The sequence below is a fragment of the Stegodyphus dumicola genome, chromosome 2 (genome assembly GCF_044657685.1).
Source record: "Stegodyphus dumicola isolate Sdum_Otavi_A_Nest chromosome 2, ASM4465768v1".
Lineage (NCBI taxonomy): Eukaryota > Metazoa > Arthropoda > Arachnida > Araneae > Eresidae > Stegodyphus > Stegodyphus dumicola.
This window is the reverse complement of record NC_140769.1, coordinates 228,946,709-228,959,101: the sequence shown is the minus strand read 5'-3', so window position 1 is coordinate 228,959,101 and position 12,393 is coordinate 228,946,709. Positions and strand designations below refer to the sequence as shown.

At 31.5% G+C, this 12,393-nt stretch overlaps 1 protein-coding gene across 1 annotated transcript in view; it reads left to right on the top strand.

Moving 5' to 3' along the window:
* Positions 1 to 12,393, top strand: part of Elp1 (elongator complex protein 1) — a 116,947-nt gene that overhangs the window by 86,672 nt on the left and 17,882 nt on the right. The window contains exons 25-28 of the mRNA XM_035351903.1: positions 333 to 427; positions 4,562 to 4,763; positions 6,411 to 6,472; positions 6,667 to 6,729. Coding sequence (XP_035207794.1) covers positions 333 to 427; positions 4,562 to 4,763; positions 6,411 to 6,472; positions 6,667 to 6,729 — 422 coding nt within the window. The remainder of the gene's footprint in view (positions 1 to 332; positions 428 to 4,561; positions 4,764 to 6,410; positions 6,473 to 6,666; positions 6,730 to 12,393) is intronic.

Sequence of the window (12,393 nt, the reverse complement as noted above, 5' to 3'; positions counted from 1 at the left end):
AGAGCAAAGCCATCGTATTTTTTTTTTTTATTTTACATATACATATATATATATATTATTTCATAAATATGCTTTTTGTTTGAGATAATCATGTAATTTTTTTAAGTGTTAATATGAAAAATACCCTTTAAAAATATCTCCACTGTAATTCCTTCTCATTAAGCATTGAAGTGTATAGTTTCTCCTCCACCCTTTTAAAGTATTTTCTTCTAGTATTTTTAAGTGAAATTATTTTATCTTCTTGCTTACTGAAAATTATAAATTTTCTGATGCTTAGTTTTGTATTCAGGAGAAATCTTAATATTGATGTATGGATGTATTTCTTTATTTAGAAAATAAATTTGCAGAATTCTTAGCTTTGATGAAGAACCAGAGACTTTATACTGATGCATTGCATCTATTTCCCTCTGCTCATCCACATCGTATGGTAATATGCCTCAATTTTCTTATTACAACAAAGCATTAACCCTTTTTCTAAACTTTTATTCATGTGTAGTTGCAGATTTAAGTGCATATATTTAAAGTAGGTTTTCATATTTGCTTGTTCTAAAACTGGTGGCAGAGGGAATCATTAATTTTCAAAGTATAAAGAACTAAAAATAGATCATAATTCAGCCAAATTATAACAGCTCAAATAAGTCAGTACTGCTTTGCCACGCATTGGTACACTCATTTCAGTTTGAGGTACAAAATGCAGGGAATGGAAGTGATCATTGCAGAATTTTATGTGTATTTTTACTTTACGAGAAATCTCTCAAATTCTAAGTTCAGACTCCCACTTGATACCCACAAATATATTGGTTAGGAATCTTTGTGGTGTGAGAATATTTAATTTAGTCTATGTATCCATAACCTATTTCTTCTTTTTAACTCATTATTTAACACATTTAATAATTTAACACATTTAATAATTTAACACATTTAATTTGTTTCTAACTCTACCATCAGTACATGCTTTGCTCTCATTAGTAACATATTATCATAGCTCTTCTGTTCTTAAAGTTCTTGTTTACCAACTTATTTTTTTTCTGTAAGTCCCTAAAATGTAAGAAGGGTCATGGTTACAAATGTTTTCTTTTGTTTATTAATAACTCATTTCTTGAATTTCAGTGGCAAATTAATGTAAGGAAGACTGAGTTAATATTTAATATACTTCGAAAAATATTTGCACTAAAATGTTGCTTCTTAGTATATTATAATTAGGTGTTTAATTATTTATGTGTTCAGATTACTTTCTTTCTTCTTTTCCCCTCTGTCTCTCTCTCTCTCTCTCTTTTGAGATATTTTTTCTTTGTTCCCTTGATTTGTATTTTGAAGTTAACATTCAATGAGATTTATTACATCTTTTATTTAGTGTTATTAGGAAAATTGAAGGTACTTATTTCTAGCGTCATTTGAAACTATTTCTCACTCATCTATCTCAGTTATGGTGTGGTGGAAATAAAAAAAAAGACAAGAAATAATATATTGTTCGAAGTAAGAATTGCTCTGCATATCCATTATGCATAGCAACTCCATCAAATTTTGTGCTAGAGAAGTGGGTTTAGGCTCTTGCTTCTCAAGAAAGCTTTTCGTTTTATTGATTGCCTTAACAGTTTTATGCCAAAACACACAGTTTGCAACATTTTCTTTCGAAATCATATTGGGAGCCACACTTGAGCAAGAAAAACATTTATGTGAAAAATATTTTTTTATGGCAATATGTAATACAGTTTGTATTCCTTGCTACATCTTTATTTAATTGTATGCCTTCTATTGATTACTCTTATTACATGAAAATCTGCATTGTATAACAATGAAGTTCAGTTTTCAATTTAAAATTTAAATTACGGTTTTAAAATGTGTTAAGCCAATTTAACAAACTGCCAGAGATTACTGAATTCTAATTTTTGAAATGTTAAAGAACTACCACAGAAAGGAGGCAATTGGTTAGATGCAATTTGACATGAAGTAAAATCAATCGCTATTAATGACAGCTTTTAAAAAGTAAACTTTTTATTTCAAAGTGAAATCGAATGCAGTGCATATGTATTTTGATGAATTAGTTAAAATGTCAGAATCCCTTGGTTTCAGGAGAGAGAGTATGATATATTTTACATAACTTTATAAGCTAGTAGTGTAGTTTATAAATGTACTGTATTTTCTCTAATTAATGTTAGTAATGCATTATTTGCAAATTATATTAATTAAGCTTAACTGTAATTATATATATTGCATGAAAATCTTTTTTATATTGCAATAGTTATTAATCTGCTGTTTTGAATATCTATGGTAAGCCTCGAAACATACATTGGCTTCCAAGGGTTAAGCATATGTGAAGCTAAAACAAGAAAAATGGAAAAGCAAAGCTTAACACCAGATTACATGTGAAAGTATCAAATGTGTTCATGCATGAAAGAAAACAAGCATTATGTGCAAAAATTAAAACAGCATTTGATTTTCGTAAATTATGTGATGACATTTGTGTCATTAATAGTTTGGTATTTAAAGCTAAAAACAAAGAAACAAAATTACATTAATAAGGTATGTGACTACCCCAAACTTCCACATAAATTTCACTGCGATTGCCAATGCTTTCAATAAGGTGATCTATCATTGCAGATGTTTGCAAGGACTGTTTTCAATTGTCTGAGACTGTCTGGAAGGTCTGAGACTGTATGCAGAGGTAACATGCCTGATAGCATCCTAAAAATTTTTAATAGTACTAAGTTCAAGGGAATTCTGTGACTACTTCATATGAGAAATGCCCTCACTCTGCAGGTACTCGATGTCATTGGCTCAATGGGAAACGGATTATCATCCATAAGGAAGAAATCAAGACCAATTGCTGCAACATGAATCTCGCAGTGTGGTGTAGGACTTTTTCTCAATACTTTGCTGCCAACATAGACCATCTGTAAAGATGCATGCTGCATCCCATTGAAATTTCAGCTCACACCATGATGCTGCCACCTCTGATTGCATGATATTTGTTGTTGTTCTGGGCCTGACTCCATATACCTCTTTCATTCCAGACTCTTACACACTTGTCATCTGATTCGTTGGAAAATCTGGACTTGTCCGTGATGAAGACATTGCACTAGTCTGAGATAATCTGAGATCTTATGTACTCTACTTTAATCTTACTTCTGTGGATTGGACAGTTAGCAGAACTCGAACTCTTTGTACTTGAGCATACAGTCCGCTTATATGAAACCTTCAGCCCACAGTACTGGCAGATATCGTCTTTCCATGTGATGCTGCAACCATGGATATAACATTTGTCTAGATGGCTCATGGATTCCACTTGGCTGCTATAGTATCTTCAGAAGTGGTGGTAACCCTTGTCTGATCAGGCACAGATCTCCAGACAATGGTTTCAACTTCTTTGGAATTTTTTCCGTATTCAAGAAGTTATCAACTAGTCAATGTCAAAGAAAACGGCAATATCATTGATTGATTGTTCTACTTTGATGCATCCTAGGGAACAGTAGCATTTACTGTCTGAAATTCATCTTTTTTCAGCCAAAGAAGTATGAATATCTTCAAAAGTATCTTACTAAAATTATTAATACTTTGCATCAGAAGATACTATTGTAGTTATACATATGAGTTTTGATTAACTTAGAGGGCAACTAAACTTTTTCTGAAATGTGAATTTAATTGCTTTTAAAATAGGTTACTAGAATTTTATATGCTTTTCTTAGTAGCTTTTCCAATGCTGTAAACATAAGCTTTAAGTTTTAATATGATCAATGAATGTTTTAAGTGTTCTTACCAGCATGTTGTAAATTTCTGTCAATATTTAAATCTGTTTGATTGAACTGTGGTTTTTGTTTATTCTTTTATTTAGTTATTTATTACATTTTAGGGTGTATTTTGATATGATTACATTAGCAACCATATATTTTTAGAAGTGGTTGTTTCTTATTTAGAATTGTAGATTTTGTGATTCTGAAATATCAATATTGGGAAAATAGCTGAGTAAGAACCCAGGATACAGGCAGAAACCCTCCTGATTGGCCTATGCAACAATTTTTTCATCACTAGGATGACTGACTATATTTGGCTAATTCATGTCAACTTGGTGACTTTCTGAAAGTTTCAGGAAAAATTTTGGAAACTCTAAGAAGGATTTTTAACAAAACTTCCAGAAGGCCTGGCAGTACCATATAAATACGGTTCTGATAGCTAATATTCAGTTAGTTTGTCAGTTCTGAGTGATTTCAGAAAAACTGTGGTTCAAAGTGAGTTAGCTGAATTGAGTTTGCCATATGTGTGTACTATCTGTAAGTTATGATATTTCTCATGTATTAAGGAGGTTTGCTTAATATGTGTGTTCTGCTTGAGTTATTTGCAGCCATGTATTTTACTGTATACTGTTGTTAATTACAATAAATCATCAATTTCTTCCTGCTCATCTGGATTGATTATTTAAAGAAACATTCATGACCTTGTAGCTTGCAATAAGTAAAAATCTGCAAACTTTAATGAATTTACTATGTTTTGATAAATTTGTCATCTCTTAGTTAATATTGCTGTGCTTCAGTTCTAAATTTTTACAATTCATCTTTTCATATAGCTTGTATGGAAAGAATATGGAAAGTATTTAATGGAAAAGAGATACTTTGATGAAGCTGGGCTTGCTTTTATTAGCTGTGGTGAGAATGAGAGAGCTCTTATGGCATATAAGGAAAGCTTAAATTGGCAGTCAGTGCTACAATGTGCTGTTGACCTTAATTATCCTGATAATAAAATAATTGCTTTATGCCAAGAAATGTCTGGTAAGAAAATGGTTCATTATTTATTTATTTTTAATTTGTCTTATTTTCATTTGTGTATTGAAAGAATCAAAATGTTCTGTTTTATATTTATTTTAGTTTATTATTATTTACAGGTAAATATTATCAATGGTAACATAAATTTAAATTCTAAATATACTAAAATATTTATGTAGAATATACTAATGCCTTTTAAAGAATTTCTTACATATAGATGTGCAATTTATTTATTTTAGAAAAAAAAGTATTAAGCACTTTTTCATTTTACAGTTTTCATTTAAATTGTAAGGTATTCTGTTTTCTTGCATTTGACAAAAAACTTGCTTATCAAATAATGTTTGACAAAAAACTTGCATATCAAAGAACATGTAGTTTTATTTTATTTTATTTTATTTTATTTCCTCGTATTGAATTTTTTTACCTGCACTTAACTTTTATTTTTGCTATTTTAACTTTATAAATACAGGATATTCTGTTTTATTTATTTGAATATTAAATTATTTTTGTGTCTGTGTCTTAAGAGGAGCTAAGATTACCTTAATTTCTGTTAGTGTCTATGATGGAATCCAACCAGTGTGCATTTTCAAAATAATTTATTCTGTATTTGCAATTCAACTGAAGAATAAAGAATGTATTGCCTCTGTTTTATTTTAATGTAATAAAATGTGCTGCTTATTTTATTTCTGATAACATGCCAGATCTTAATTTCAGCTGTACTGGGAGCATTCCCAACATTGTGTCCATGTTTGGAATGCCTTTATAAAGCCATCTTTTATTACTGCAATTAATAACATCAGTGATTCTTCCTAGGTTTTGGAGCTAATTGTTGCTCTATTGTTTCGTTTTCATTTACATGCTATAGGAAGCTAAATCTGGAGAGTAAGAAGTGTAAAACCGACTATCATGTTACTAGATGCCCAAAACTGCCACATAATAAATACATTCATGACACATGTTTGTTTATAATCTTTTTTATGTTTAATTCATTGAGTATAATTTGCTAACATGCACTATAATTCAATAACTCCGCAGACATTATGAATATTGAATGCTATTTAGGCAAGTCATCATCTACAGTTGACATTCAGCCATTTTTTGAAAGAAATAAACCATGTCTAGATTACTATCTACCCTAAAATATTTTCATCAAATGTTTGCTGAAATATTTTGTGGATTCCTTTTTTTTATTAAGTTTGTAAAACAATAAGCAAGCTCATTTTCTATTCTTCTGTATCATCTTTTCATATTTAATAAAATTGCAAAACACATAAAAACCAAAGTTAAGTTAAAATGAAGTTGCCTTAGATGGATTTGACAAGGCAGTCTTAGGTAATATGTATTGCATTATTTGGGAGGGTAAATAAAAATGTTGTAAATGATTGGTAAGTGTTTTCTCCCATTGTCATAAATTTTTGAATAGCACTTCTTATTGAATGTGTTTTGCTTGTTAAATAAAATCAAAAGACATTTTCATGATGCTTAATAACCAAATAATCAAGGTGTTGATATGAAAGACTGCATATATTATAGGCTAGATGTTTTGAAATATAATTATCATTTATAATTCAAATATGCATATAAAAATGTAATTTTATTTTGTGCTTTTCGAATTTGGAATGATTATCAAAAATATTTAATTTTAATTTTTAGAAAGATTAAAAAGCAGCCACAGATATTTGGATGCGGCATATTTATTGGAGCATTATGTTAAGGTAAATTTTGCCTTATTTTTCCATATATATATATATATATATATATATATATATATTTTTTTTTTTTTTTTTTTTTTTTTTTTTTTTTTTTGAAAAAGAGGGAAGGAACCTTTCAGTATTCTTTTTACTATATCTGTAGAAATTGTGACAAAAATTAGGAACATCTTTTAATTTCTGTTTAATTTTTTTACCAGGACACTGAAGAAAGTATTGTTACTTTAATTGAAGGATGTGAATGGAATTCTGCTTTATTTGTTGTAAGTTAATATATTTTTCTAGTTTATTTAAAATACTTGTGTTTATAAAGGGAATATTTTTAAAAAGTACAATTTTTTTAATTAAAAAAATTTATTTTCTGTGTGAATAACTTAAAGATTGATAAATTTGTGATTCCAGACATACTTTTGTTTATTGCATGTTTGGATGTTAGAATTTTATAATTGTATATAAAATAAAAATTTTCTCTGAAATGGAATATTGCTGACTCTGAACCTTAAGTTTTACAATCTATTAATATCAATTAATATTGAATTAAAAATCAAATAATGGGAAATAAGTATTTTGCAGAAAGCAATTGATAAAATGCTTTATAGAATTGCTAGAAATGGGAGGAGAATATTTTTGACACCTGGGTGTTAAAGCCTGAAATATAAGACTGGCAAAGGAAGTTAAAATTTAGCAAAAATAGCTGGATATTTAAATTAATCCAAACTAGGATTGATTTATTTTAAGTGTATATACATTACAGAAAGTTAATATATTCCGATTAAAATGTATGATTTTGTGATTTCTGGTTTAAACAGTTATATTTCAGTTCCTTTGATTTTTATTGTAATATATAATCTTTTTTTGGGGGGTGTATAAATTAATTTCAGATAAAAAATATTATACTTTTAGTCATGATAAACACATGCAAAAGATTCAGAAATTTATGACTAACATTTTAAATGTACTTTGTCGTGTTGTTTTTCGCCTTTATTATTTGTCATTGTAATCATGTCTTTTGTTTTGTGAATAATTTTGAATTGTCCTCTATTTGTTTATTAAATTTGCATGTTTTTGGTTTTAACTAATTTTTTTTGTGTATTAGTTATATTGAAATATTAATTATAAAATTTTAAAAGTGTGTTAAATTTTGGAAAAACATTATTAAAAATGATTACCAAGTCATTGACATCTTAGTAACCCCCCCCCCCCCCCCCCCGCCAGTCTGCATCGAGCTACAGATGCAGACGATTTCACTCAGCTTCTGTTTCAAGTTCATGGCTCAAGTGGTTGTATTTCCTGAGCTTTGTTATTTCATGAGATTTAGTGCTGCTGTTTTGTTGTTTTATTTAGATTTTTTGTAGAAAAAAGTATTTTTAATTCCAATACTTCTTAATACATTGGCAAATAATAAGAAACATGTTGAAACATGTTCATGATTTTACTGTTGGCAGTCTTAAAAAACGTAAACACTTTGTATTGACAGTAATTTGAAAAGTGGAAATTTTGCAAAAGATGGAGGAAGGTGCTTGTTTATAGGAGATTGGTATGTAATTGCAACACAGGCCATATATGATGTATGGAAAAATTAAGAAAATTGTTGAAATTTTCTCACAACAATGATTCTATCCCCAGAAACCAAAACCGGATATCTTTGCACAAGGCAAAATTGGCAGACCTCGACGCTATGCTGTATGAATGGCTCCAGCAGCAGTGGAGTGATGTAGTAACAGTTTTAGGACGAAAAACAGATTCACACATTTAAAAATTGAAGAAACAGAGATTCAGCTGCGGTTGGCCGAACAAATTTAAGCAAACATATGGTATACCTTATCTAAAAGACTTTCTGAGGAAAGACTTTCAGCAGATAAAGACAGTGCAGAGGAATTTGTTGATGAATTTTCTGTGCTGTTGGCAGAAAATCTTAGCCCATAACATGACCAGATTGGACTTTTTTGGCAATGTTTGCCAAGCAAGATGTTTGTGACTAACAAGTACACCATTAAGGGTGAAAAAAGCTAAAGAAACAGTTACTATTTTAATATGCAACAATGCAGTTGGAACTTACAAATGTAAACCAAGGATAGTGGTTAAATGCACCAGTTCTAGAGCTCTGAAAGGAGTAAAATCCTTAGCTGTGATTTACAGGAATAATAAAAATTCCTAGTTTGTGAAACAATTTATGACCAATTGGTTCATGGAACATTTCAATAAAGAGGTTAAAAGACATTGTTACAGTGTGGGCTTACCATCAGATTAAAAGATTTTATTATTGTTAGACAACTGTTGTTATTGCTAGCACATCCAAATGCAAGCGCTTCAGCATATGAAAATGTCAGGGCTCCTTCTTCTTTTTCCCCCTTGCTCATCATTGATCCAACCAATGGATTAGGTATTAAATGCCACTAATCGGAATTTCTAAAAAAAAATTAATCCACTTTGTAATTATATATATATATAAAAAAAAAAAAAAAAAAAAAAAAAATTCACCATCAAAGACTGCATTTATGTTGGAAGATTCAAAAGTTCTCGGACTGAGTCTATAATGTAAAAATTTTTTGCAGTAGTGTGACAACGAGAACATTTTTGTTTTACTACACTCTCCCCCTTTTCTAAAAGTGGTTTCTCCCCAATCACGTGGTCGAAAACTCGGGGCGACTGCATGTTTTGTAGGCAGGTGCATTTAGTAACGACGATAGAAAGAAGTGGCATCAGTTGAGCAGAGAATTAATATCAAATTTTGTGTTCACTTGGGAAAGAGTGCTACGGATACTTTCGAAATATTGAAGCATGTGTATGGAAGTGAAACGTTATTGAGAACGCAAGCTTTTGAGTGGCATCATTGTTTCAGAGAAGGTAGGGAAAGTGCCAAAGATGACGAACGCTGTGGCCGTCCTGTGACTTTGTGCACCAATGAAAACATCAAAAAGGTGTCTGCGGCGGTATGTGTGAACAGGCAGCAAACAACATGCCAAATAGCAGTATCAGTTGGGATATCAGAGGCCACATGTCATTGGATACTGATTAAGGATCTTAGCATGCATAGGGTGTGTCAACACATTGTTTCTCGCATTTTAAACATAAACCAAATTCAAATGGAAATGGTGAGAGACTTAATCTTGGCTTTTGACAAAGATCCTTCCCTACTTGACAGGATTGTTACTGGAGGTGAGAAAGGGTGTTTTTTGTACAACTCACAAACCAAGAGAGCATTGGCAATGTGGAATCACCACAATCTCCACAGAAGCAGAAATTCTGTGAAGATTGCTCTAAAGGAAAGGTCATGCTAGAGGTATTCTTCGTTATCCAGGGCATTGTGCATCTGGAATTTATCTCTGAAGGATGCACTGTGAACAAAGAACTCTACGTCGAAATCCTGCGTTGTTTGCATGAGTCGATCCAGAAGAAGAGACCAGAAATGTGGGCTAAACAGTCATGGGTGCTGTTGCATGACATCGCTCCTGCTCACCGATACCTACTCGTCAATGACTTTCTTGCGAAAACGAAAGCAACTTTTTGCCTCATCCTCCTTACTCACCTTATCCTACATCTTGCGATTTCAGCCTATTTCCTGACCTGGAAAGACACTTGCAGGGTCATTGATTTCAATCTTCAGATAAAGTTAAATGTCCATCGCAGACTGAATTAAAGGACATGGCCAAAAATCGATTCCAGACATGCTTCGATGAACTTTACAGGTGCTGGCAAAAGTGTGTTGTTGCACAAGGGTTTTATTTCGAAGGAGGATGTGGTTCTGCAATTTAATTCATAATATTTTTTACGTTATAGCCTCAGTCCAGAAACTTTTGAATCCTATTTCGTATTTGTTAGAAGAATCTTGGAATTCTGTTTCCCAAACAACATTAGTAAGTGGTTGGCGTAATGATTGGCAATCTTCTCTGTGGAATGAAACTGAGAATGACAGTGAATTTCATGGTTTTAAAGTCAATGCAGCAAAGGTTAAAGCAAGAGAATTGCTTCTGTATTTGAAAGAAAGAACAAATGAGAAGGCTTTACAAGAAGAAGATGTTGGTGAATGGGTGATGAGTCCAGATGAGCCGACACTGGCATATCAGATGGCCAATGATGAAGTTTGGCTCAGTTTTGAACTTGACACAGCAAGAAAATTATTCTGATACCAACACAGATAAAGAATTTGGTATGAGGGAGAAAATATCTTGTAATGAAGATTTGGACCATTATGAAAAATGCCTAAAATTTTTTAGAACAACAGGGCTGTGTTACAAAGCAAGATATTATGACTGTATATAATTTACTTAAAAAATCTTACTCTGGAGCACCGTAAAGTTTTAAAAGAAACCTCTATCAAAAAAATATTTGAAACAATGTAGAGTTTTCCTTATTTTGCATAACAGTTTATTTTAAGTTTGAACCTGTTCTAGACTTTTCAACTTCCCCTCACATTTTCTCGCCAGGATGTAAATTTAAAGTTAAGTAAAGTGCTTATTTAAACATGGGAATATCTCAGTTTAGAGCATGTTTCGCTACTCAAGCGCAGGTTTCGTTTTTAATTTGTGGTCACGCTAGTAAGCCTCTTGGCCTTCTCAAATTAGTATCGCACCAGTTAGATTCCTGTGAGTCCACCTCTTAGGCATAACTTAGGTGCAATCTTGCACTATTTATTTCAGGTTTGACTTATATTATACAGAGGCTGTTTACACATTTTTTAGATGATGTATATTGTATTCACAAAACTAAATTACATAAAATTCTTGTGTTTTAAATGTTCTATTTGACATCCCTTATTCTGAACTATCTTTCAACACCGCAATTTCCAGGATAATAATGCCTTTTGAAGTGGCAGAAGAGGTTTTCTATCCCATTCCTCCCAAACAGCTTTCCAGAGTTCTGTTAGGGTTTTGGGACAACGTTTGGATAATGCAGTTTCTAAAAGTCCGAAAGTACAAAAATCCATAGGTGACACATTGGGAGATTTAGTAGGGATATCAGTGAAGTGTATGGCCTTGATACCAGTTTTTTGTTCCATTTCTTTTAGAAAATTTACAGTGGATTTTGATGTGTGATTGCTAGCTTTGTCCTGATGGAGTCTCACAGATTGATGGCACTGTGGGTAAAGCGATGGTATTTCATTCAGAAAAATTGGTGATAAAATATGTTCCTGATAGTATTTGGAGTTAATCTTGACATTTTTTTGCACTCTCTTTATTTTTAACTTGCCATTATAAGAAAAACCAGCAGCAATCATAAATCCCTTAGAAAAACTTTCTTTCGATTCTTTGAACCATGTACTTAAATTTTTTTCTCCCCTTTTATGATAATAAATGGCTCTTTTTTTCTTACAATCATTTAAATACACCCATGCTTCATCTATTGTGACAATTGTTTTCCATTTTTCTTTGGATAAGTGTTTCTCATATAGCAGCGTGTATATCATATAGCAGTGTGTCCTGCTTTGAGCGATATGCTTTGGAAGAAAACAATGTACATTGCGTTTTTTCGCTTTCTTAAGATTTAAATCAACGTTTATCATTTTGTTTACAGTGGACATCGAGCATTTTAATGATTTTGCAACTGTCCTTTGACTAGGGGGATTTTCGTTTAACATTAAACAATGTACCTTTGCAATAGTCGAAGATGTCCGTTTTTTCCTTGGATACTTGTTTGGAATTTTTGTCCCACATGAGGCTCCAATTTGACGTTTTTTTTGCTTTCTTGTTGATGATATTACCTATCGACACTTTAGATATCACAAAACCATGACTCTCATATCGTTTTTGGATAATGGAGTATGCATATTTCTCTTCGTAAAGAACGTAAATGTAGCCTTCGAACCACTGCCCTGTTAAATTCGCCATTTTGAATAAAAACTAAACTTTCAAGTCACAGACGATAATTTTGACTTTTAAAAACACAGTACAATTGCAATTACTTCTTTTGCAGTAAACGAATTTTTA